General features: G+C 48.3%; 1 protein-coding gene across 2 annotated transcripts; it reads left to right on the top strand.

Annotated features, from left to right (window-relative positions):
- Window positions 1-441: 441 nt before the first annotated feature.
- LOC146179060 (uncharacterized) lies at window positions 442-5,686 on the top strand. 2 transcript variants are annotated; one of them, XM_084579841.1, is made up of 4 exons: window positions 442-977; window positions 2,490-2,658; window positions 5,048-5,130; window positions 5,357-5,686. In XM_084579841.1, the coding sequence occupies exons 1-4, from the start codon at window positions 776-778 to the stop codon at window positions 5,683-5,685; spliced, it is 783 nt and encodes a 260-aa protein (XP_084435967.1). In that variant the 5' UTR covers window positions 442-775; the 3' UTR covers window position 5,686. The 2 variants fall into 2 exon arrangements, with proteins under 2 accessions (XP_084435967.1, XP_084435966.1); XM_084579840.1 differs by having other exon boundaries at window positions 5,354-5,686.
- The last annotated feature ends 21,807 nt before the right edge of the window (window positions 5,687-27,493 follow it).

The raw sequence follows: 27,493 nt of genomic DNA, 5'->3' as shown, positions 1-27,493 counted from the left end.
GGTCGCTGCGTTTTCGTAGGTCACATGCAGTGGCGTCGGATCAGCACGGCGTGACGCACTGGCATTCGCTTGCGGTTTCCCTTTCCGTCACAGCGATCAGAGATGGCGTACAACCAGTCGGCTATCTTCACTGTCACAAGTACGCCATAATTCGTGATAAACAGCCGGAACATACAAGGTTGCGAAGACGGCATTCAAAGCGGCGATTAGATTTACTTTTCAAGTTGGACCCGACTGGAGTTAATTAGCAATACTAAAGGAATCGATAAAGCAATCGTGCTTTAGACAGAGCTTAACCCTCTGTTCTTCTATTTTTTTTTTCTTCTAAGCGCGGAGCCGATCTGTCCGCTGATTTCCGCATTTCCACTAGGGTGCCTCGGCGACGCCGCGCTTCGATACCTCGCGGAGCGGCATAGCGGCGGCGCTCCCCTGCTCTCTCTCTCTCTTTTTGTCTCCCGCAACGCTCCCCGCTCTCTCTGCCAAGGCCAGCGACCCACCAGGCACGAACAGGCGCCGAAAGAACTGCGAAATTCGCCCAGCGGCGCGCGCGTCGCGAAAACCGCCTGTTCGCTGCCGATCCCTTGGTCTAGCCTGGCCGGCATTTTCGTCCGGCGCTCTCGCCGGAAGCAACGGACGCGCGGCTGCTAAAGCGAACCAGTCAATACGGCGCACTGCGCGCGGATTCTGCAGCGTCGTGATTGTGCCGGCGCCACGTTTTCTCTACCTCGTTTTCCTGTCGCATCGCAACTGCTCCAGTCGAGGGAGCTTTTAGAGCATGGCTTTGCCGTCCTCAGATGTGAGCGGTAAGAGAAGAACCTTGAGAGCTACGCAACGCATGGAATACAATGACAGACTCATAGCTGCCGTGCAAAAGCGGCCTGTTTTGTGGGACCATGCAAGGTCCGACCACAAAGACTACAGGATGAAGCACACCGTTTGGATGGAAGTTCGCAGAGAGGTCGGCAAGGATCCGGAAGGTAAGTTCTGGCCTATTCTTTTTATGGAACTAATGTGGCAATTGACAATTTGGTAAACGAGTGCTCCAAAGAGGAAACGCAGGCTTGCATGGTATATGAACTTTGGTTACAAAGTTCATATACCATGCAACAGGAACCAACAGGAACGCCACGGCTGCGCGACGAACGAAGAAGCGACCAGTAATATATCGCCTAGCATTACTCTAAGACAAATCAGAAAAATGGCAAACGCTACAGATCGGGGCTCCCTTAGCGCGGTGTGGTGCTTTATCCAATATAGGCAATGTTTACTCTAGACTAGATATTTATTATATGGGGTCTTATGGCGCATAAGCAGCTGTAGCTACCTTGCGCCAAACACAAGATTAGGTAGACCGTTACGTTAAGCGCCTGTAGACATGCTATTTATATGTGAGTCTAGACTAGAGTGCTTGGCCTGTGTAAGAAGCCATGCATGTTCTAAACCAAACCACCGCATACCTACGTTAGTGCATGCGGTCGATTCGAGCCCTCAAAACGTACAAGAAAAGTCTTCAATAGCACTTGAAGTTCGATCTTATGAGTATGTAAGAATGTAGTATGGAGTATGTCGTCGGCCGCTGGAGCATCGGCTGGAACCCCCGATCATAACAGTCGTCAAATATGGCTGCCGAGGAGGCTTCGCGCGTGCGCAGGACGTTACCGGAAAGAAGTCCGTTCTGGACTATGGCAACGGCTTTTCGGTGAAAGGAGTCAAATACGCTATCGCGTAAAGTGTTTGATTGATTGCACGTCCTGTATCGAACAGGAAAGCTCATAGCCATGGATGGGGCTAAAGGGGATAGTAGGCAGAATCTTCATTGTTTGAATTATATTCGCGCTCCTGCATATCTGCCCCGTGCACCGCTTGGGCTTGCGCTTCCCTCAGTTCTATAAGATAACGGTATTCCACAATCTGCCTATTATCTATGTAGATCAAATGAGTGAGTAAGAAGAAATATTGCAGTATTGCATTTAGTTTCGCTTAAGAGCTTATTGGCGCAATCATTTCCTCCTCTACCTCTTGCTCATTTGTGTACTTATCATTTCATTTTTTTCTCTGCTTTCGTCATCGACGACATCGGCATCTCAGTACTTTCCTCGACATGCGAGACTGACTTGCAGGTGGCCCCGGGGCTTATGTATAAGGACTAGGCCTAACTAGCCAAACGGTTAAAACGTATATCGACGTCAGAACCTATTGCGACGTCCTGGCCTGGGAAATTATTTTGACGTCAGAACCTGGTTGCCACGTCTTGCGGACACACCTCGAGGAATCTCGCGAACACATCTCGCGGATGGACACATCAACCGAACGCGAGATTTTCACCTTGAGTCTAGAAAAAAGCTTTAATGTACAGTACTTGAGAAGCCTCCTGCAGTGTCGTGAAATCCACGGGTCTGTTTCGCATCAGTCCGTCGCTGCTTTACGCCTCTTTTCTCGCATTGTGGCGGCTTTTCTTCACCTAAATATGATTCGTACTGTCTTTGCAGGCTCTACCGTTCAAGCACGGTGGAAAGGGCTCCGAGATACTTTTGTAAAGAAACACAAGGCCTGGGTGGCCGCAACTGCTGGCAACTCCAGCGTTCAGGAGCGCAGGGAAATCCGCTGGCCTTACTTCAAGATGCTTATGTTCTTGAAGGACCAAGTAGATGTCGGAGGGTAAGTGCCATTGTCCTCGGATTTTCCGAAAATTAATGTCGCAGGGGGGTCGGACCAACATGTTACACCACCACCTGCAGATACGTGGTGTCCCCCGCACATACACACCGACACACATACATACATACATACATACATACATACATACATACATACATACATACATACATACATACATACATACATACATACATACATACATACATACATACATACATACATACATACATACATACATACATACATACATACACGATTTTGTTCCACGATGTCGGCGATATTGTCCACGATTGTTGTTCACATGTGTGCCACCCGGTGTATTTGGTTCCTGTATGCAACGTGTAACTCTAAGTGGACTTTGTAGGAGCCCAATTCAATTTCTGCTACCAATGAAATTTAATTGTTTGGCTTCTTTGCTTCGGCAGCAAGTATATCATATTTTTTTTATGCAAAGCGGCTCATTCGGTTGAAAGGCCGTCGCCGGAACCTAGTTTCGGCTCGGGTACAACTTCTTGCATCCAAGGAGCTCTGTGGCCATAAACCTACGACTTACTAAATCAAGCTCGAGCTTTGGCCGAAGGCCTGGCTAGCTGTACCTATAGCTGACTTTTGTGTGAACTTTTCCTGCAACGCCTTCCAAAGAATTAAGGTGCGCACTCCCACCTTCCTCCCTTTCCTTACTGTGCGGTTCAGGCGTCTACAGAAACAAATGTGACAGATACTGCGCCTTTCCCTTCCTGGGAACCAATTATGTATTTATTTTTATTTTCCGGGAGTTGTCGGAAGCGTTTGGAACGGGGCAGGAATAATGGAGGCATGTACAGTTGATAAGTGCTAGGTAATGGATCTGAAGTGTAATTATGAATCATTGGCGGCTAATAGATGGATCAGTCATCAGTAATAAAAAATTAAATAACTAATGGATAAAATAGAAAGAATAAAAAAATAGTAAATATATAGTAAAAATATAGAAACTAGAGGTTCTGAATATCTGTCTGTCGCACTAAAAGGGTTTAGTCATTCCGTCATAGTTCGTTGTGGCTAAAAACTAGATGAAGCAAACGAAGACACTTCGTCGCGTCTATACTCTTGTCGTTTTTTTCTTTCACCTCGGTTCAGACACGCTAGAAAGGTGATTTCGCTCTAAACACCCTTTAGGCGAGAATGTTTTCAGACTAGTCGGTGCATTACCGCAACTGTTTTGCAGCGCAGACAGACAAACACAGTAAGGAGCGAAGTGACAGGACAGAGCGCTAAAACGTAGCTCTGAAACATGGCGCTCTGTCTTGTCACTTTGTTTCTTCCTGTGCATGTCTGCTCTGTAGACCGATTGCTATAACTACTCTGCCTAGAGCCGTGGGCGCTAAAACGTAGCTCTGAAACATGGCGCTCTTTCTTGTCACTTCGTTTCTTCCTGTGCATGTCTGCTCTGTAGACCGATTGCTATAACTACTCTGGCGTAGCCGTGGGGTGGGGGAGCTGCGCGCCATTTCTGTTGGGGAATAAAAATTCATTCCTCCTCCTCCTCGTCGGCGCTGTTACAAGCTACGTGATTATTAACAGGATGTGAACGGCGATATAGCCTATATGACGAGAGACTCGTGCTCGTAAAGATTAATTGATGCCTCCTCAGTATGATTGTGAAAACAATTGGTGGATGCCATACCTGTATTTCACTTTTTTTTTCTCCTGTTCTAGCCTATAAGATCATCGTTTTCAGTAAACGCAGCCTTTTCGTGAACTCGGTAGTCATTTGGAATCAGCGAACCTAAATTGTCGTCATTGTGCAGCGTTCCTTTGATGAATTAAATGACTCGCATGAATTAGGATAGGAAGAAAGAAAGATGGCTACACAGTACGAAAGAGCATCGATAAAACTATATAACCGAGTCAAAGTGATATGACAAATTATTCTGTAGTTGTGTCGTAAACGTCAGATTTTTTTTGCAGTTCCGTAGTACTTTTCTGTAGTTCTGTAGTTTTTCTGCAGTAAATTCCTGTTGTCTGTAGTTCTGTAGCACTTTTATGTTGTAACTACAGAAATTTCTGATGTTACTACAGAGCGTTCTGTTGTCATAACAGGTTTCCCGTCAAAACCCGCACAGAAATTCTGTCGTAACAACAGAACGTTTTCTGTAGTTTTTTGACTGGAGAGGGAGCCCGAGTTCGCAATCCGAGCCTTTGTTTCGACAAGGGCACCTGTCTTCGGGTGGGCGAAACGTCGGCGCTCCGCTTGCGAACTTAGTCTCCCCGTCAACCCCTGTCCAGTGCTCTTTCATATCGTATGAATTACATAAAAGCAGATTGTCTTTTGAGAATGTGTAGTACATTTGTCATACATAAACCATGGCGTTTTGACACTATTTTCATTTTCTTCCTCTATTGTTAGTGTAACAAGCAATACCCAACCAATCGACGGGGAGCAAGACAGTGCGTCATCGATCCTTCTGCACATATGTAATGACAGTGAAGGTGAGAAACGTTCATTCACCAAAATACATAGCGACTGTTAAACTTGTATTTTGTAGTCAATCTTAAAGCTGTGTGATTGATGCAGTGTAGCCATCTCCATGATATTGGTAAAGCTGTTAAAATGTACGTGCGATTTGTCTGAAAGCTCATGAGGGAACTGTTAAAGTGAAGCGTGAGGCTTTTTAATTAATTATGACCGAATTCCTCGCTCTTGTCTCTGAAGTAGGCTCGAACGGCTCCGACGACGAAGATGAAGCGGATGAGAAAGACGAAGCACCTACCAGTTCCTCACCATATGGACGCGTGCCAAGCCAGGCTACGCCATCTAGCGCCACTTCAAACTCATTCGCCCCAAGGAAACGAGGCAAAGAAAAAGTGAAGAGCCCACCCGATGATCCCGATGAAGAAGCTGACAAGCATTCGGAAGAGAGCGACAGTGAATGCGCGCTTTTCGGGAAGATTGTTGCTCGCAAAATGCGCGCGTGCCCCAAAAGGCTGCGCACCGATTTACAAATAGAGCTTTTCGAGGTATTGAAACGTTACGAGCACCAATAAAGGCTGGTGCTCACGTTGGTGTGGCGTGTTGCTGTATCATCATAAGTCTGCTGGCATAGTCTAAGATGGGTGGCTTCTAGATTTCGTGCAGTGAGATGAAAATCCTAGGGACGATTGCGATATTCTCTAATGCAAAATTTGAGCGCAGCTATTGAAGCGTTTTTGAGATATATTTAGGTATAGATAATTTGAGAGATACTTGTTTGTAAGTATGTATGTGCAGTCACAAGGCGCTCTATTTTTCTCATGAGCCAAAGAGAATATCTCAGCCTGGAGGAAACTGCAAACCAACTCCGTCTTTATCCCACTGGTTCTCTCCTATATGTTCCGAAGCCAGTTTTCTCCCTATTGCACCCTGTGTGATGAGAGGAGCTACCCTCAGCCACATATTCTTGTGATGCAAGGAGGTCCCACCACCTCCAGAGTTAGGGGATATCCTGCTTCCGGACGACTGCTGCGCAGCTCGAACACGGACATTAAAGACCGGATCCTCAAGCGTGAAGTCGCCGGTAGGCTTGACCTGCTGGACACCTAGTTGGGCAATATAACCCGGTCGCAAAAACTACACGGCTAAATGAGTTCCCCCTCTCTCTTTCTCAGTAAAGAAAGAAGAGTGATGAGCGAGTGGCGCAGAGCGAGTGGCTCTTATCTCTTCTTCTAATTCTCTTTGACTCCTGACTCCCTCGTGGCCCTCGATCTTTCGCTCGGCCATACTGACAACGGCACCAACGGAGACGCGGCCCTGCAATGGGTGCGACAAATGCATTGAGCTGCGTTACAGGGGCAAATACACCAAATCACAAGTGCATAAAAGGTTTGCCGCACACTTTCACAGAAAGGAGTTGTGCCAAATATTTTATTTCTTAGGTAACAAGGCAAATGCTGCCAGACAAACCTCGGGAGCACCGCGTGGCGGTGCATTATTGGCACTGATGCTATCTCGCGCGAGCACATTTTTCTGCTTCCTAGAGAACAAAGCTTGAAGTTCTACCACATATATGCAGGAACGAAAAAAAGTGAACTGCAGCTTCAAAATCACGCAAAAAAAAAAAAATACTTCATTACCTCCGCTAGTCATCCAGCGATACAAGAGGCAGTATATTAGAGCGTTCTTTTTTTTTTTTTTATTTCTCCGGATTTCATTCTCTCCTGGAGTCGCTCTTTTTGACGTCCCGCGGTTCGCGTGACGGTCGCATTCGACAACCCAACGCCTCGCATAAATTCCGTACGCCACGACGACAACACGAAGGCTGCACATCACACTGAAGCCGCTAGGCGGTCTCAGCTCTGCTCCTTTCGTTCTTTCAGCGGTCAAACGCACTCACCAGACGCGCTTGCGGCAACACTGCGTGCGGCGAAAGACATCTTTACGCGCGTCGCGGGCGGATACGTTGTACAGACACGGCTTATCGTTTCTCCAAATCGCTGACGGAGAGAGATCTCCAGCTGCTGACGCGCTATAACGGGCCTGCCGCCCTGAACAGCTTGCTCGCGGCGGCAGTGAGGCAGGCGTCGCTGGAAAATATAAAAAAGACCCGCTCAGCGGTGCGAACAAGAAAACGCATTGCTGAGGAGGAACGTCGAAGACAAGTATAGAAAAGAGCGAATAAACGTGAGAGATCACAGGAATGCCGTAAAACAGTGGAGGCAATGGTGGTCTCTGAAGCGCAGAGGCAATGACGTTTGGGGCGATAGCAACAGCGCTACACGAACTGGAACGGCAGCTACGTAGTCGCAGAACAGCGAAGGGGCAGCGTCGTGTCAGTTGTCAGTTCGCGAGTGAAGGCAGTGCGCGCGCGGGCGTGCAAATATATTGACCCCCCTAGGGTCGTAGTTCACGGCAGGAACTGCGGGATCTTAAAGGGAACGGCAAATGACAACACCCAACAAGGTCAGGACGAGATTGGCAGCGAGGTCAAGACCGCGTCTGGCAGGCAGAGGCTGTGCGTGATGTTCCGCTTGATGAAGTTCCTTTTGTATTCTTCCTTTATGTTTGAACACCAGCTTTCGCGCAGCTGCCAGAGACGACGGAGCTAGCAATGTGTTGTCGCCAACGGTGTCTCGTCTGGCTTGTGTCCTCGTCAGCAAGTGACATCAGCTAAATTATTTTCGGTTTCATGTTTTAGCGCAGCACTGCGTATTCTCTGATGAGACACGAATATACGTCGGCTTGTCCAGCAAGCATTTTCTGGCATCCTGCGCTACTTAACTTGAACGAATGAGCAAATTCATCGGAAAAGGACATGCATGAAGCTTGGGCTAGCGGAGCAGGTTTTCCGGAGTAGCAGATGCCTCAGGATACGCCGCGGCATCGTCGACTTCTGGACAGCGATGTCATGCAGTCGTTCTTCCTGACTGACGTATATGGTGTTGAAATAAAGCGAAATGTCAAATAATGAGAAGGGTTCAACGCTGCTGAACCGAATGGGGAGCGAAACATTGTTGTTGTTGTTCTCTAATTTGATGGCACATATCCACACAGGGGGATCGGCCAAGAATTGGGGTGCAGAGATATTAGATTTTGAGATGTATAACTATATTGCAAGAATAAATAGAAATAAATGCTAGGGAATAGAGAAGGAAATGTAAATATGAAAAACCAAAATAATAAAGAGTAAATACTAACGCACGCAGTAGGAGAATTCTAAGGTTTATATGTACGGATTAAAAATTCAAAGCATATAAGCAAGGTAGACGTTTTGTTTCTATTAAGAAGTTTTGAATGGCGTTAAAAACAGGCCTGTGGCTGTACCCAAAAAGCGAAACATTAGCTGCGGGTGACCGAGCGTTCTTCTTCCTCTCCTTCATCATCTTCTTGTGCTTCATTGTCTTCGTCGTCTTCTTATTTGTCGTCTCTTTTTTCTCTCTCTCTCTTCTTCTCGTAGCGGCGCCTCTTCACGACGTAGCTGCGGTCACCCGAGGTCTCGAATTGGCTGTCGTAGTGCTGCTTTTGCAACAAAAAGAATTTTCAGGCTTACATTCAGTATTCCGCGCAGTAGGGGCTCCTTATAGTGACAATTAAGCTTCGACATAGCCACGAATTGGAATACAGTCGATTTTCACTGAAAATACGAATTGGATGGCTCTGTCCCAGTTTGCAGTGCCTTAAATATTGCTGCGCAGTCTTTCGGGACTAGCCATTGTACCAGATGCACTGAAAGCCCTGTCCTCTTTCCTAAACTGTGCTGTTGTCCTTCGTGATCGACCCACCGTAATAATTAAGGATTCATTCATTCATTCATTCAATCAATCAATCATGACACGGTACCTCGCGTGCGTTCTCACAAGGGAGAAGCTCCTTCATTCATTCATTACACGGTACCTCGCGTTCGGGCGCAACTACAGCCGCTGTTGAACTACGATGAACAAGCTCGCGGCGCCTCCACGACACGTCTCGTCAGCAAAGTAAACAAAACATCCGAGGCAGCGTCGTAGACCCAAGACCCAGGTGCGAGCCAGACAGGCTGGCGACACCCCCCTTCGACTTCTCCAAGCCCTGAATCTCGTCCCGCCCTCTTACTGGCTCTACTTCTCTCTCTTATGCACTTTTTCTTTCTTGTCCTCCTTGCTTATCATCTTTCTTCCTCCTTGGCGTCGCCTGCCTCCGCCAGAATGGTCTCTCTCCACACGGTCTCCCCCTTTTTCTGAACTGGCGAAGCACAGATATCGGAGGCCGGAGAAGATCGCGAACAGAAAGGAGGTGGTGGCAAGGACGCGAGATGGAAGCTAGTAGAGTCACTGACGCTGTAGAAGCCTTCTTTGCTCGCTGTCGGTGGTCGTCGGCGGCCCTCGAGGCGTGAAGCCATTGCCTTTTTCTGTGTCTTTCTTCTTTTTAACCTCAGAGCTTCCGCGAAGTGCTTCCACATTCCGTGCCGAGCCTTGAACCAACGGGCTGAGTGCGGAAAAAAGGCGGACGCAGGGAGTACAGCATCAAATTAACAAACGCCGCGCAGGGAGAGCCGTTAGTAAGAGTAGAAAAAACACTGACAGGGTGCACCGCATTTCATATATACCCGCTGCTGGTTCTTTAAACCTTTAGACTACTTCGAGTTCTGGTTTGGTTTGGTTTGGTGTGTGGGGTTTAACGTCCCAACGCGATTCAGGCTATGAGAGACGCCGTAGTGGAGGGCTCCGGAAATTTAGACCACCTGGGGTTCTTTAACGTGCACTGACATCGCACAGCACACGGGCACCTTGCTTTTCGCCCCGAGTTCTACTGGAGTATCTGTACGTAAGAGTGGCTAGTATTCGCTAGAAATACAAGATTGTATGAACTTTCGGGGTGCTTAAAAAATAAATAAAAGAAGAGTTCTTTTAAAATATTTTGGGAGCAATATGAAGAAGAAAATGATTGATTGTACGCAGAGATGTTGAGCAACCGGAATATTTATTTCTTAGGTAAGAGGTGGATTTGCTTACAGAGTCCTATGGTCCGAGCGCTCAGCTCGCTGTGTTCAACCCAGTACGCACTCTCGGCTTCTGCCTCCTCGTCGTGAACCACAGAGCTACGACTGCGTCATTTTCGTCATTGCACTTGCGAGGAATATTGCTGAATCTCTGAAGTCCCAGTAGTGCTCCAGGTTTGAGAATCTACGCAAGCTTGTATGTCTAAGCATTCCGACCGACGCATTGCATCGATCTGTGTTAGATTCATTTCCGGTAGGAGGGCCCACGCTTCGCTGTGCAGTGGAAGAAAGCATGAGCTCCCCCGTGAGCCTATGGCTTATTTTAATGCGCACATTTCCAAACTTGGACACATTTTTTTTTCGCAGGCCGAAGAATATGGGCGAATCTGCAGTACACGACAAACGAGGGCTCTAAACGGCTGACTAGAGCAGAGTCCTTGTACACACATTAAAGTGATTCCAATCGTGCGATCGCGAACGAAACATACCGAGAACTTGCGATACTCACGCTATGGTGATGTACGTACTGGTCAATATCCTAACTTCGAAATATATCTAAAAGTGTAAAACAAGCCGCGAACATTGAAGAGGACGATGGCGATCCTTCACAATTTTCGTGCATCGGTATCTGACAGCGTAAGCGGAATCGCAGTCAACAAGTAGTCGCAGTGTAGAAAAATAAATTATTCTGATAATTTTATTCTTCGGATAATTTAGTTTTTCCTTTCGATTTTATCCCGATGAAAAAGAACCGAAAACAATTATTATTTTTACGTAATTTTCTGTTCTTTTTTTTTTTTTTCGACCACTTACATCTCTATTCTCGGCAGATAAAGATGTAGTCGCCTCATTTATGTACTATGCGTTTCACTGAAATCACTGTTTATGTAAAAATCCAAATCTCCTATGTTCACTCAACAAGGCTTCGCCTAATTTCTGCATGTACATTTGGTTCTGGAATCTTGGATTTCAGAAAATGAAACTAACTTTTCATTCCCTTTCACGCATCGTTTTACGGTGCTACTACGCTTTCTGATTTTAAACTTCGCGCCACTCAGTTAGTGCTTTACGTCGAGAGAGGGCGCCACAGTCCCGCACTCGAGGTAATAGACTACACTGGCGCATCTGTAGGGCACTGCCGTAAGATGAAGTCGCGCTGCCACCGTAAAAGAAGAGAGAGAGAGAAAGAGAGAAAAGAGGAGATTGAGGGTGCTGTAAACAAAATGAGCAAAAGGAATGAAAACGAGGAAGCAACTCGCTGAACCGGATTCGGGCCTTGTCACTGACCAAGGTTGGGTGCCATACTAGGCCAGCCGGCGGTCGTTCTTTCAGGTCCTCAAAGTGGCTGAAGCGACCTCTCTCTCAGGGGGTTTACATGAGACCGACAAAGTCGGGTCGGGGAGGCCTGTCGGGCTAAAAACCGGCTATCGGGCTCATGTATACGCTAGGGGGTCGAGCTAAAGGACCGTCGCGTCGGGTCCCGCCAGCCCGACTGCAGGGGGTGGGTTGGCTCGACCCTACCCGATGGGCGAGGGGCATGTATACTCTTACGCGTCGGGCAGGCACCTCCTCTCTTGCCTCCTTGCTGGTCGGGGACGGGACCGTGAGCTGTTCGTCTGAGCATTCCTCCTTTTCCTCCTCTCCTGCCTGCGCCTGGTTCTCTTGCTCGACGCACGGTGTAGCAGCGATCTTTGCCCGACAGAATCGAGCTCATGTAAACCCGGGCGGGTCGGGCTGGCTAAGCTCGACAACCGGCTCCCCCCTACCCGACCCGCTTGCGTCGGGCTCATGTATACAAGGCTACTATGGGAGGCGCGCGTTCTTGCAAGGGGAGATGTTATCAGGAGAGATGGGTAGGTGCGGCGACTCTCATAACAACAGCAGCAGTATGAAAATAAAATGTCGTCCCTATTCGTCTTTGTGGCCCGTCGGCGACTCTGAATGAGGAAAAACGCATATATGAGTAAAGAATAGGGAACTATATGCCTTCCATTATTGCCTGTTGCTCCCAGATAACGCACTTCTCTAATGTAAAGGCGCGGTTAAGTGTCGAGTTGCCCTGCTCGATGACAGTTTCTGATAAGGAACGCTCTGTCGGCGGGTCCTTAGAAGCCCTCCCGGGGGTGTCGAGACCGTTCAATTGTTTTTTTTTTTTTCTTGTTGACAATAGCGGAATACCGGCACGGGAGGTATGTTTTGCTGGAGGATAAATTTTTGGTCTCAAAGCGCGCAGCTGAGTTAAAAATATGCTCGAAACGCCGGGAGAACTACTGTGTAAATACAATCCGATTGGTTGCCCATAGAGACCTTTTCATATACTGTTGAGGATATCATCTTGAACTCTCTTAACCATCACTATCGCCTATATTTCGAAAATCGGCGGCAAAATGCGGACGGAAACAACTTAACAAAAGTGAAAAAGCGAACTGTAACAGTGGATCGGGCTCCACGGCTACTTTGATAATCCGAGTGACCAATCACAATATAATAATAATTGTCAAACTTTAATGTGCGAATGCATTAAACGAGCTAGAGGTATCAGCATTTTTGAGCTTATAACTTCTTCTGGTGGTTAGCGTCTTATTCAGGATGTTGCTGAGGGCCTTTGCTTAAACGCCATTGAAGAAAATATTTATCAACGGGGCACATTTTTATCCTTGAAGAATTATGTGCGCCTGTGTTAATTTCAATGTAAGCAACAAGGTGGGAAAACCACTAGTGGGGAGACAATTTGCTCATACATTGCTTGAGTGAAAGTAAATATATATGATGGGGCTGGGAATTAATAGTTGAGACAAGCGAGCAATAAATAAAGGAAGGAAAGAAAATATAAACACATAAAACCACACGGCCTGGCATAAAACTAGGCCGTGTGCCAACAGAAAAAAAAAAAAAAAAAACAGAAAGTTATCATTGTCATAATCAGGCGGACTATACCCCCTGCAGGGCGAATGCCTTTCCCATATAACTCCAATTAGCCTGGTATTGAGCTAGCTGCATCCATACACTTGACTACCGCAAGCTTCTTAACCTCATACGCCCACCTGACTTTCTGCCACCCACTGCTAGGCTTTACTTCCGTTGATATCCAATTTGTTACCGTGAAACCATCGGTTATCCTCTCTTTACTATAAATGCCCTGCCCATGCCCATTTATTTTTCTTAATTTCTGGTACAAGCCGACCTCGACCGTCTGTGGGCAATTATAGCTATTGCACTAGTGACTAAAACGTACTTGTTTAACGCAATCAAACAAAATGAAATATTAACCGATTTTAAACGCAATCGGAAACTTGTCAATATTGTAGCATGCGTTGACGACAAAGAAGCGCAGAAGTGTGAGAGGAAGAAGTGTGCTAACCTCGAGCCTGAACTCTGACGCTGTTCGTAGAACCTTTGCCACGCTTTGGACCTCGGACGCAACTGTAAAGGTCGCCGTTTACGCGACATCTGGTGGAGGTGCTGGGTACGATTTTCATGAGCCGGACGCCCCCTACAAGCCCAGGACGCACCCCTAAGGTGGAGACCCCAGTACACCAGAGCAGCCGCCGACTGCAAGGTCTGCCTCCCGAGTGTGGTCCTCTCCCTGACCACAGACCAGCAAGGAGCGTTTCTCTCAGCGCGATGAATCCCCCGGTATTGACAACTCCTGTCCTGCTCAACCACCAGCGGGATCCACCACATTTCCACGGCCTGCCACATGAGGATGCTGAAGACTGGCTGGAGCAGTTCGACCGGGTGGCTGCCTTCAACGCCTGGAACGCTGACTCGAAGCTTCGCCATGTCTACTTCGCACTGGAGGATTCTGCGCGGACATGGTTCGAAAATCAAGAAGCCGGACTCCGAACGTGGGATACATTCAAGGCAGAATTCTTGCGTATGTTTACCAACACGCTTCGCAAGGAAAAAGCGCAATTGCTTTTAAATAGCCGTATACAACATCCGAATGAAACTGTTACGGCCTACGCCGAAGAGATGAAGCGACTCTTTCGACGCGCGGACCCAACCATGTCGGAAGAGAAAAAAGTGCGCTTTTTGATGCAAGGTGTTAAAGAGCAGTTATTTGCAGGCCTGGTGCGAAGTCCACCAACAACTGTCGCCGAATTCATAAGTGAGGCGTCTACCATCGAGAAGGCACTTGACATGCGCGCCCGGCAATACCAGCGCACTACAGTGTCTATGAACGCCGCGAGTGCAGGTGAAGCCGTACAGTTTTCGTCAGAATCGCTGCGTGATACGATCCGGGCGATAGTCCGGGAAGAGGTGGCCAAATACCTGCGGATTCCTCCACAGCCACAGGTTGCCACAGTTTCCGATATCATCCGTGAGGAAGTACAACAGGCGCTGGGTGTTCCCGCACCCGTCACCGTGCACGCACCCGTCACCGGGCCCGCACCCGTCGCCGCGCCTGAACCCGTCGTAGCTACACCGCTGCCCCAGACCCTGAGCTACGCCGCGGTCACCAGCCGCTACCTGCCGCCTTCGACAGCATCCTACGAGCCTCGCGCACCGGTCGCCCATGTGTCTTCACGGCCGAGCGTACGCCGCCGAAGGACCGATATCTGGCGAACGCCCGATCACCAACCGTTGTGCTACCATTGCGGCGAAGCTGGACACCTGTGTCGCCGCTGCCCCTACAGGGAACTCGGCCTCCGTGGGTTTTCTTTTGATGCCCGTCGTCCGTTGCCTGGTCAGCAGCCACGCGAAATCGCAGAATACATTTCGCGTTCCAACACAGGCCCAAGCCGCCTCCGATCGCCGTCGCCTCGCCGTTACAGCTCTCCTGGACGCCAGGAGCAACTCCAAAGTCCCCATAGGGGAAACTAGATGCAGCAGCCTCTGGAGGTGCGGCTGCTACAGTGCGAAAATTTCAAGATCCTCCACAGACCCACGACAGTTCTTCACTGCAAACTACAGTTCGTTACATACGGCCACCAGCAGAATCGACGCCGCTACGAAATTCCGCTGATCCTCAACGTAACCACGACGCCGACAGTCGCCCCACCGCTCCTTCAGAGCATCGAAGTCGAGACCGAACCCCACGAAGCTGTCGCCGCCCGACACAACAAACTGCCGACCTGCAGATCTCCGTTGATGGCGTAGACGTCACTGCGCTAGTCGACACTGGCGCTGATTATTCAATTCTAAGTGCACACTTCGCCAAAGCTCTCAGAAAGGTCACAACATCATGGGGTGGCCCGCAAATACGCACAGCTGGCGGACATTTAATTATGCCCACGGGAGTGTGCACGTCGAGGATCACTGTACAAGGGCAAACTTTTCTGGCGACGTTCATCGTATTGGCTCAGTGTTCCCGTGACGTCATCCTCGGTATGGACTTTTTAACCGAAAATGGCGCCATTATCGATCTGCAGAATAAGTCCGTGAGATTTTCAGTTGAGAATGCTATCGAATCCAACAGCCTGCTCCCCGCTGCACTCCACATTATTGATGACCATGTTAGTGTGCCCCCACGTTCAAGCATTATGGTCTCCGTGGGTTCCCTCCCAATTCAAGATACAGAAGGTGTCGTCGAGACAAAACAGAAACTGCTTATTGAAAGAGGCATCGCCGTTGCCAGGGCAGTTGTTTTTATTGAAAATGGCAAAGTTGATGTTCTTCTCACGAACTTCAGCAATGAACATCAACATCTGAACAGAGGGACAACTGTCGCATATCTCGACGCCATAACTGACACTAGTTATGAATGCAATTTCACCAGCGCTTCAGCAACAGAACCCTCCGACAACACTGAACCTCTGTACGATATAAACCCGGCCTTACCTCGAAAGTATCGAGAGAAACTACGGCACCTCCTCCGTCGCTACTCTAATGCATTTGCCATATCATCACGCGTCGGTCGAACCCACCTTGCAAAGCACCGCGTCATTACAGACGAAACTGTTCGACCACTCCGCCAGTCGCCTTACCGAGTTTCCCCTAAAGAACGTACTGCCATCCGAGACCAAGTGAAGGAAATGCTCGATAACGATGTCATTCGCCCTTCCCGCAGCCCCTGGGCTGCACCTGTGGTACTTGTGAAGAAAAAAGATGGCACACTTCGTTTCTGCGTAGACTATCGCCGACTGAACAACGTTACGAAAAAAGATGTTTACCCTTTGCCCAGAATAGATGACGCCTTAGATCGTCTGTGCAACACAAGATACTTTTCCTCCATGGATCTCAAGTCTGGATACTGGCAGATAGAGGTCGATGAAAGGGACCGCGAAAAGACTGCTTTCATTACACCTGACGGGCTATACGAATTCCAAGTCATGCCCTTCGGCCTTTGCTCCGCGCCCGCAACCTTTCAGAGACTCATGGACAGCGTTCTTGGAGATCTGAAGTGGACGACATGTCTTGTATACTTGGACGACGTAATTGTGTTTGCCCCGAATTTCGAGGAGCACCTCCGTCGCCTAGACGCAGTACTAGACGCCATCCAAACGTCGGGCCTCACTCTGAAAGCCGAAAAATGCCATTTTGCTTATGAAGAGCTGAAGTTTTTGGGCCATGTCGTGAACCAAGCGGGAGTTCTGCCGGATCCTGAAAAAACAGTTGCCATCGCCAATTTTCCGACACCGCGGGACCAGAAAGAGGTGCGACGCTTTCTTGGACTATGTGCATATTATCGACGTTTCGTGAAAAACTTTTCTAAAATAGCCGCCCCCCTTACACTTCTTACTAAGGCTGATATGCCGTTCACATGGGGCGACCAGCAAATGGACGCATTTCAGGAGCTTCAACGTCGCCTGCAGTCACCTCCAGTTCTAGCACATTTCGATGAAACCGCAGACACCGAACTCCACACGGATGCAAGCAATGTCGGTTTGGGCGCTGTCCTAGTGCAGATACGGAACAGTGAACAACGTGTGATCGCCTACGCTAGTCGGGCTTTGTCTAGGGCTGAGACAAACTACTCTGCCACTGAAAAGGAATGCCTGGCCATCGTGTGGTCTATTTCAAAGTTTCGACCATACCTGTACGGCAGACCCTTCACTCGGACGATATCCAGAATTAAAGAACGGTATTACTGGCCTCGTTTGCCAAGCGATGTAACGCATTATGTTCGAACTTGCCGTGACTGCCAACGTCGAAAGGTTCCGCCTCTGAGGCCAGCCGGTCTTTTAAAGCCCATTACGCCACCGTCCAGACCATTCCAGCTAATAGGGATGGACTTGCTCGGACCGTTCCCTACTTCCACCTGTGGGAACAGGTGTATTATAGTAGCTACTGACTACCTGACTCGCTACGCAGAAACCGCTGCTCTTCCTTGTGCTACCGCTTTTGAAATTGCGAAATTTTTCGTTCTTCAAATTGTCCTGAGACATGGCGCACCAGAATTACTCATTACTGACAGAGGAGCTGCATTTTCTGCAGAGCTCATCCAGCATATCCTTGTTCTTAGTCGCACCAATCATCGTCCCACGACTGCATACCACCCGCAAACAAACGGCCTGACCGAACGTTTGAACAAGACCATTGCCGATATGTTGTCAATGTATGTGGACGTCCATCACAAGACATGGGACGAAGTATTGCCGTATGTAACATTTGCATACAATACCGCCGTTCAGGAAACTACCAACATGACTCCATTCAGCCTAGTTTACGGCCGACAAGTGACGACCACGCTCGACGCCATGCTGCCCCACATAGACGAAGGTCCAAATGATGATGTCGCCTCTTTTCTACAGCGTGCCGAAGAGGCCCGTCAACTTGCACGGGTGCGAATACAGCAGCAGCAAGGCCGAGATGCACAACGCTACAACCTGCGGCGGCGGACTGCAGACTATCTGCCAGGTGACCTTGTCTGGGTTTGGTACCCCATTCGACGACGCGGACTTAGCGAAAAACTCTTGCGCCGTTATTTCGGCCCCTACCGCGTTCTTCGACGCGTCAGTGAACTGGACTATGAAGTCGTTCCGCACGAGGAACCAGAGCCCCGGCGTCCCAAGCGTTCTGAAGTGGTCCACGTGGTCCGCTTGAAGCCTTTTCATGCCAGATAGCGGCCCCTTTTACTCTGTCCCTCTTGCAATATAGCATCGGGACGATGCTTTTCGCACGGGGGGGCTAATGTAGCATGCGTTGACGACAAAGAAGCGCAGAAGTGTGAGAGGAAGAAGTGTGCTAACCTCGAGCCTGAACTCTGACGCTGTTCGTAGAACCTTTGCCACGCTTTGGACCTCGGACGCAACTGTAAAGGTCGCCGTTTACGCGACAATATAACTGAGTCACTATTAAGCGATATGAAAATAACGCCTGACATATCACTACATGGGAAGTAATTAGAAGTTTAAATCCAGGCTCACTCCAACTAAAGCGCTTGTGTGTACATCTTTTCTTTGCCTAGTGATGTCATATAGCAGAGTAATGCCAACAAGGCGAAACCGTTCGAACATAAACATTGTACTAACCAGTAACCACATGATGACAATGTAACATGCAGTCTATGTGCATGTCGTTGTTGTTGTGGCTGTAGAAAGAAGGAAAAGAGAATGCACGGGCCTGCTACTGGCTCTGTAGCTGAGCCACCTCCGCTGCCTCGTGCGCACAGAAGAGAAAATAGAAAAGAAAGAAAAAGAAGAGGGAGATAAAGACGCGCACTGCAACAACAGCCGTCGTCTACCACCGAAGCGGTGGCGGGTGCAAGCCGGCCTACAACATATAAAAATTCGGTGGCTGGCTAGCCCCCGCCACAAGCGGCGTTGACCTACCGTGCTTACATTGTCTTTGAAACCATCTGTCTAGTACGAATGTCAGAAGAAACAAGTGCTTAATTTCATTGTGATTTAAATGAATTCAAAACAATAAAATTTTCTTAAATTCCCAAGCAAAAAAAAAAAGACCGTCAGACGTCGAAATAGCCGAGCGAGCTAATGTCGACGTCCAAATGAACGTGAGGTTACGCAACCGGAAGACGACGTGTGTTTTGACGTCAGAGTGAAAGAGTTCTAATAAATGGTCGATGTTAATCAAAAAGTGATTAATGATTGTGAATTAATTAAAAATATATAATCATGACAAAAGAAGGTTAGGAGCAGAAAGCAAACGCATAAATGGAAATAGATATGTGGTGATGTCACCTCGGCGACGTAAGCATGGGAGCCACTGCCATGGGGACCGCCGCCGCCATGCCACCCCTAGCGGCCGTGCCCCTAGCAACCCCGCGCCGCCATGGCGCTTTCCTAGCGGCGGTGACGTCATGGAGAGCCGGCTGTGCGACATGTTGGGCGCGTTGGGAGAGGAGACTGGCCAGTACAAAAAACGTCACGGTGGCCTAGTGCAACGTTACGCCACGTGGTGATTACTATGGAGCCATGCTTACGCATTCCTGCGATGCGGGTGGCCGCAGTGATCTTAAACGTTTTTTAGTTCTGATATGGTAGAACACTTGTCTTTGCTCGCTGAACACTAGATTTAACCTGACGACGATAAGTTATCGCTCGCAGAGCAGGAATCATGTAATACTCAACTTCTGCTCCGTGAGGTTCACGGCAGGCCCGCTCACTGGGAATAACTGTACCTGGGAATAACTGTAACTGGCCCGATGCATTTACTGACAAATATTTAAATGCACTAAGATCGATTTAATCCTCGGCCACTTTGCCGATTCGACCGAGAACGTTCCTGCAGGCAGCGCTGTATTTGCAACAATCACATAATGACACAAACCCTGCCCACACGTCAATAGCTGGTTTGATTTGTGCGGTTTTATGTCCCAAAGCGACTCAGGCTATAAGAGACGCCGTAGTGAATGACTCCGGAAATTTCGACTACCTGGGGTTCGTAACGTGCGCTGACATCGCACAGCACACGGGCGCCTTGCTTTTCGCCTCCATCGAAAGGCGGCCCGGGATTCGATCCCGCATCCTTGGGAACAGTAGTAGAGCGCCGTAACCACTGCGCCACCCCTGCGAGGCCCCACACGTTAATAGCTGCTGGCCGTCCGCTTGTATTAAGAGATTTCGGCCTTTTTGTGAAAGGAGCCTCTATTATTTGCCAACGTTTTAACCATACTACCCGCGTACGGCTTATCCAGTGTCACTTCGTTAAGCAGGTCACTTTCACTAGCCGTGCATCACAGCTTCAATACAGCGATAATGCTTGTTGTCTGTTAAAATGGCTACACACGGCATTCTGACACAATATTTGTGGTACCGGCAGTCGGCACAAAGAGGATAGGAGGAACGTGGTGTAATTGTCAACTCGAAATGTTGAAGAAACATCCCGGAGTCGCCTTTGAGCTTCCATAAACGGTAGTATGAAAAGCTGCTTTGATTCATCCTCATCCAATTCGAAATAATGCAAAGACTCAAGGCTGGGAACAGGGCTAATTCACCCACGTTGGCCCCCCAAAATCTTGCCCACTCTGCGCATACTATATGCGTCTTAGGACGGATGGTCAAAGGTAGCAGAGGCGTTGACAGAAGGCCTGCAGAAACAAGGCCAGAGATTAACAGATCGACGCTGGAGGTCTCCTGTGCAGCAACCACCACCACATTCGGCGCGTGGAGAAAGGCGTCGATTATGGTCGCGTGCCGAAAAGCGGAGGCTGCGCGAACGTGCTTTCGACACGCTAGTTGCGTGTTTTTGCGTGCGTCTGTTTGTTTCCCGCGCATTTAAACTGTTTCGCGATGCGGCACTCGCAGTCACAAACACACCTCCTTGTAAAGCGCTCTGCATCGGCAATACATCATTGCGTTGGTTGAGCAACCTACACCGCGTGTGGGGGAGTCGTCCGCGGGGTCCATTTACGAGCAACGTCGCGTGACCCTCCAGGAATGCATTGTGTGGCCTTCCAGGAAGCGGTCCTTCGTTTATTGGGATATGATCGAACGGATTCCCACGTGTTGTCGATGGGCGAAGAACGGACAGAGCGGCGGCTCCTTGTTCGACGCCTCGCATGCCAACTGAAAGTGTTCGGCAAAACTGCTATCGCCAAGCTAATTCAGAGTACATGGCAGTGCGTTGGTACACAAATGTTTTCTCCTATCTATATCAGAGCATCCTTCGCACTCTCGCCAATGTAGAGAAAAAAAAGAATGTATGAAAAATGGCGTCTGTCCTAGCGAAAAAAACCGTATGAGTCACAATAACCTCGTACAGGTTTCTCATACGAAACTCATACTAAACTCATACAGCTCCCATATAATCTCATATATTTCTCATAAGTTTAATGATATTTGTATGAGATAATATAAGATTTGTACGAGTTTAGTATGAGAAATCTGTATGAGGTTATTGTGACTCCTAGGTTTTTTTCACTAGGAATAATGCCATGCAGAGAACAAAAAGGCAATGTAGATGTCACTTCTCCTACATTGGGCTCATTGCTTTCAGAACAGAGCACGAGGAATTTTATCATGTGCTTCAACATCATCGCTGCCACGACCTGCTAATCAAGCGCCTTGTCGTATAATACTTCAAAATGAAGCTGGTGGCCGGCGAAATCGAGGCTTTGTTCGGATTGGTTGAACCGTCTGACGCCCGAAGGATGTTAAAGATATGAAGTCCGAGTTCAGCGCTTGTCCTGTCATCTATGGGTCTTCATTTGTGTTCTCGTTAGTTCCGCGCTGTCAATTTCTGCTAGGAAGTGTGTTGGCGCCCTATATCGGAAGAGGAGGTCGCTCTTTGAGCCATGATCTGCAGAGCCGATGGAGATGTTTTCATAATTCGACTGCCGTATGACGCCTGCATAATGAGGAGGATCTATAGTGGATAATGTGTGGAACAGGTAGCCTTATTGTTCTGCATGCTAACTTTTAGGCCTACTTTTCTATTTTTCCTGTTTAGGTCATTAATCATTGTTTACCATTTGTCTCCTGAGGTACTTAGCACAGCAATGTCATCAGAGAATCGCAGATTACAGCGATATTCTCCATCAACCCTGATCCCTAACTGCTCCCATACCATGTTTCCGAATACTTCCTCTAAGTAAGGCCTGAACAGCACCGGCGGGGGGGGGGGGGGGAGGGGGGCTGGGACTGGTAGGTCACTGCTGCTTGCCGCGTGGGCTAGTCTGCCACCGCATTTTTATCTATTGTAGGCCGTCATTGCACTCGCTACCGTTTCGGTGGGGGACAACGGCTGTTGCGACGCGCGTCTTTCTCTCCCTATTTTTTTTCTTCTCTATTTTCTCTTGTTGCGACTGAAGGAAGAACGAAAAGAAAATGCACGGGCCTGGTACTGGCTCTGTAGCTGAGCCACCTCCCCTGCTTCGTGCGGACAGAAGAGGCGGGGGCTAGTCTGTTCTGTCCGCACGAGGCAGCGGAGATGGCTCAGCTACAGAGCCAGTAGCAGGCCCGTGCATTTTCTTTTCCTTCTTCCTTCAGTCCCAACACCAACAAAAGCACCGGGGAGATCGCGGCTTTTGCCTAACACCATTCTATATTGCAATTTATTACCTCCTTCGTGGAGAACTATATTGGCGCGAATCATTCAAATCTCTATTTTTTTTTTTTGAACAGCCGCCGGCATGTGGCCTTATCACTGTGATTGCAGCGCGTGAATTGATCATGTGTTCTTTGTTCATGCTCGTTGTCGCGAGACGCGGCTTTGCCATATCCTTTGTTGCGGAAGATGCTTTAAAATGTGTCTCGAAGCTTTCCAGCCACTTGCACGTGTTTCTAGAATGTTCCAGGTTATGCTAGTCACCGTTCGCGGTTTTATTTACATGTGTCTTCGCCGCCTTTAAATTGAGCGCTGATGAGTGAGACGAGCATTCTCATTTGACGACCAGAGAGAACGTTGGTTGCTTTCGCCGCCGCCGAGTTGTTTTGTTCTTTTGAAGGCGCCAGTCAGCTCAATAAAGAGTTGATTTCAGTGCGATTGCACCTGTCTTCTCTTTTGCTTCCCGCGTCCCTGTCACCACCACGTGACAATATGGCTGCTGTGCTGTTATATATATCTTCTAGCACTTTCACATTATCTTATCTATACCCTGATTTCGCAATGCCTGCACGACTGCCGAAGTTGGTAGTGAGTAACTTTTTCGTAATCAATGAATGCTATGTTAAAGGCTGGTTGCATTTTTCTATCACCTGGTTGATAGTATGGATAATTATCGATTTTAGATTAAGCTCTCCGAAAACCTACTTGATCCTTTAGTTCATTAAAGCCCATGGTCGCCCCGATTACACTGGCGTTTACCTTAGTAAATACCTTGTACGTAAGAAATAGTAACTAATAGTACGTTGATTGGTCTCTTACTTTATATACATTCACTACAGATGCTTTCAAAACCCTTGTGGCAGGCCCGTGTCCAGTTACAAATCCGACGCACATACCTTGATTTAAACAAGGATTATGATGTTTCCGCGTCCGCAAAGATCCCTCACGCCAATGCAGTTGGCTGGCGCGGTCGGTAATATACCGACGGCTTGTGCGGAGGCTTGCCAGGTTTCTTATAGAATGATTGTCAGTGGCCTCTTCTAATGAGTATAATTCTGTTCGGGCGATCGAATCGAACAACGTGACGGTGCACAAATTTTCAAGTTGTGCATAATGGGGTTTATGCGCTGTTGAACTCGTTTATCGAACAGCTTGTGGATATCTAACAGCTGCACAATGTGGAGCATATGGTGAGCTTGGGGACTGCGCGTAAAGCTAGCTCTATTTCTCTCCGAGTCGCGGTATATATCGGTCACGACTTAAAGGAAGCCGCCTGCAGCTTGGCCCACGCGAGTCCATTTGCGGGCGACAGCGACTGTGGGCAGCGCACCTGTCTACCCGTTGCTGCGCTCTTGGCCGAATCGTCAGTGCAGTGCCTCGCGGGCGATGCTCTTTCCGGGCAGTCCTTTTCTGGCAGTCGTAGAAGGCGCGTGTCTTCCTACGATTGAGAGTGCTCGGGTGGAGAGAAGGCGGCAGAAAACCCGCGCAGGCAGCGCGCCGGTGGTCTTTGCTCGCCCGCTAGTTGACGGGGGTTGTCGGACGGGCGGGAATCCCACGGAAGAACGAAGAGTCAGCAACTGGGTTCATCGGCCCCGACTCTGTGTGCTGTAGGCCCCATCCAACCCGCTCCTTTGTTACGTACGTGCACCGGTGTGTGTGGGTGCGTGCCGGGCACACGTCAACGTCGTCGGACATCCTCCGTCCTCGTCTCCTTACGAGGAGAGACGAACGCTCAGTGGGCTGAGTTCCGCGTCAGTCACGACTCACGAAGAAGAGTCGGCGCCCGTCAGCGAGTTGACACACCGGGGATAGAAACGCCGGCCGCTTCTTATTAAGACTTTCCAAAAGGAAGTTATTTTACCTGTCTCCTTGATGAAGGAAAATGGACGCATACGTTGGTAGAGGCAGAATGTATAAGCGACGCATGGTAGTGCCGCCACTTACAAAATATGTTGTGAAGCGTCATGAAATATTTCTTGTTCACGAAGAAAATTCTTCCTCTTCCGTACCTAAAACAAAACAAGGGCCAATTGCCTCACTGAAGGTGCTACAATGTCGATTAAAAGCCTCAACAGGGGATGGGTTTGCAGCACACCCTTCCCCATAAGTAACAACGTTCAATCTCATTGCTTATTTTGACTACGTGACTGCACATTCTTGGCAGAGCGCATTATCCACCGGGACACCGTACTAACTCTTTGACATATCTATAGATTATGCAGACATACCCAGTTGCAGTGTGCTATACTGATGGCGACACAATCTACATCCCAAAAAGTGTAGTTTGTTCAGCTGTGCTGATGAGCAAAATCCTGATGTTATATGAGTGAGAAAATTGAATTAAAACTCTTTCTGGTCCAGCAGATCCAAGCAAGTGACGCGTACACAAAAAATGGCTCTGTGATAACCGCTTTAAAGTGACGCGTAGTATATCGTAGCCTTTCAGATCCGAGCAGTGAATCTAGCGTCGCAAATCATGCAGTGTACTTGGAATAACTAATCGGTTATAGCGGAACCTGTACTTTGTATTTTTGCTATTTTCTAGCTTACAAGTAAGCTAGAATAAAAAAAATTAAAAGAATATTGCTGAGCGCTTTATTATGCAGGTGCATTATCACTTATGCCCGTGTAAGGGGGTAGACGTTTAGCAACTCGTAGCCGTCGTCATAAAATGGAATCAATTCCTGCCGTTACAAATATTCTTGATTTTCGTGGTTCGCTTATTGTCGTGCACAAATTACAGGCTTCTTTTGCTTAACGTCTTCCTATTGTTACTGTTACACTAAGTTAAGAAGTTCAGCGTTCCATTCCTTATACGCGTATTGCTCAAATGCACATAATTCGACGCCACGACTGGAGACGAGTTTTATTTTTCGTCTATTTGAGGTGTCCTCAAAGCCTGAACAAGGTGGAGAGCGACCGTGGTGCAATGCAGATGAAGCGGTTACAATCGATACGATATCATGTCAAGTCACGAAAAAAAGCATAGAATTTCTCTAAAAATAACCACAGAATTAGGATCAGAGTGTACACATTGAAGAACTGACTTAGTTGAATAAAAAGTTATCGCTAGTATAACAGTACGATTTTCTTAAGGAATATGATGGAAAGGAAAAAAAATGGGAAGTTTTGAATGCTTCAGCAAATGTTTCAGCATTCGCAAATGCTTTTGTGCGCTACAGAACATAAGAATACAGAAAAAAGCGACGGCGACGCAAACTATGGCACAAACATGACGAAGAGGAACTAGCCAAAGAGGCAAGTTCAGCGATATATTTCCAATTAACATTGTGCATTAATTTGAGAAATGAATTTGGACACTCAGTCTGTTATTTGAAGACAAATATTCTGTCGACAATTTAATAGAAAAATATGATTCACACCCGGAAGACAGTACATAGGCAGCAAGAATGAGAGCATGACATGTAAACAGGTACACGGAAGTGACAACGAGAATCGAGTCATGTTTATATACTAATTATGTGCAACGAATATTACAATTTCATCTAGCCATGCAGTCCATTCTGCGCGTTATTTTCCAGTCCGTCCTCTAGACACAAATTTCCATCTGTCAATGTTTCTCGGTCGGCATGCGCCCGTTGTTGTTTGTAGTTTTGTTTATATTTTGCTGCTTACAATAGTTTCTGCTTTAAACCTCACATGCATGTTGAAAACAGGCAACATGCATGTGGTGTTTAAAGCGCCGAACCGGCGCGTGTTGAGACGCCGTAAGCAAGGCCCACGTGTCAATTTGACGATCCAGACGTCCGCTGACATATCGCACAGCACAAAGGTGCTCTCTAATACTACCCCCCCCCCCCCCCCCCTAACTTTATAATTAGATTACTGAAAAGTCCGGCGCCTTTATCCAGGTTTACAACGCACGCGCTTTCTCGGTTCACACATACTTCGCTTCAAGTGAAAAGCGGAATATTAGGTACATATTATATATATATATAACGCGCTTCCGAATCGGCAAACCGCTGCTCGAACCCGCCACCGAGACGAACGGCAGCGTTTTATACGCAATACGGTGCGTTTGGGGCGTCTCCACTTCAGAACACCTTCGCCCTTTAGCCCATCGACGCATCCCGGCCCTTGCCCCCAACTTCGACTTTCGCCGAACCAGTAGAGTTGCTTAATGCGCTCAAAGTGTTGCAGCATTTTTGGGGAACCCACAATTACCTGGAATTGATGTTGGTCTCATCGTACGGGCCATATAAGATGTCGTTGTTTGTTCGTTCGCAATGAAAATAAAGAAAAAGAACCTGGAGCACCTACGACCCTTCCTCTGCGGCCGCTAATGTACGCAGTTGGCCCGCGGCGCTCACGCTTTCGGCCCACGGCCGCCGCTGTGTGTGCTACCCCGCACCACATGTTGACGCCCGGAGGCGGGTGGGAGTCACGTGTGGGGAGTATACACGACGCACAAGTGCGCGGTCACTCTTTTAACGCGCGTGGTCCGAGCGAGCGGTGCCCGCCATATTGGGCAGTCGTCGGCGGGCGCGGCCCACGGGCGCCCAAATTTGCGCCACCAGACCCAGCTGGGTGTCCCCCTCCGCCCCTTTTCTCGTCATCCACCGCGCCCCACGCACGGAGTCAAGCGGGCGCCGAGCCGTTTTTGAGAGCAACCCACTCCGATCCTGTACACCCATCCATTTCGAGGAGTCCTATCGAGACTACGCACCTGGCAGGTTCGTCAAGCGAGTACGGGAGATACTGTGTTCCGAGAGTGGACAGAGGCGTTTGAAAGCAACGTCCGGGCGAAGTAGAAAATTGTTACGTGATTATGTCGAACGGGGGCGGCGTGACAGCCAAACCTGTTCAATCAAGATTAGACAAGGCTTTCATCTTCACGGAAAATGCGGCTTGAGTAATGCTTGACAAACTGTTCTTTTTTTTTTTCTCTGTTTTGGCCAGCTAGGTGAATAGCCTTACCGCATTGACTGACAGTGCATCAATGTAATAAAGAAATATTTTCTGGAAATTTGATTCTATAGCGGGGGGAA

Source organism: Amblyomma maculatum, chromosome 9 (assembly GCF_055883805.1).
Source record: "Amblyomma maculatum isolate TAMU_Amacu chromosome 9, ASM5588380v1, whole genome shotgun sequence".
In the NCBI taxonomy this organism is placed as follows: Eukaryota; Metazoa; Arthropoda; class Arachnida; order Ixodida; family Ixodidae; genus Amblyomma; species Amblyomma maculatum.
This window is presented reverse-complemented; position numbering and strand designations above follow the sequence as displayed.

Excerpts from the sequence above, each read along its gene's own strand:
- LOC146179060 (XM_084579840.1), top strand. The coding sequence starts at position 776 with ATGGCTTTGCCGTCCTCAGATGTGAGCGGTAAGAGAAGAACCTTGAGA. Across the intron at positions 2,659-5,047 it reads GACCAAGTAGATGTCGGAGG|TGTAACAAGCAATACCCAAC; the intron begins GTAAGTGCCATT and ends CTCTATTGTTAG. Across the intron at positions 5,131-5,353 it reads CATATGTAATGACAGTGAAG|TAGGCTCGAACGGCTCCGAC; the intron begins GTGAGAAACGTT and ends TTGTCTCTGAAG.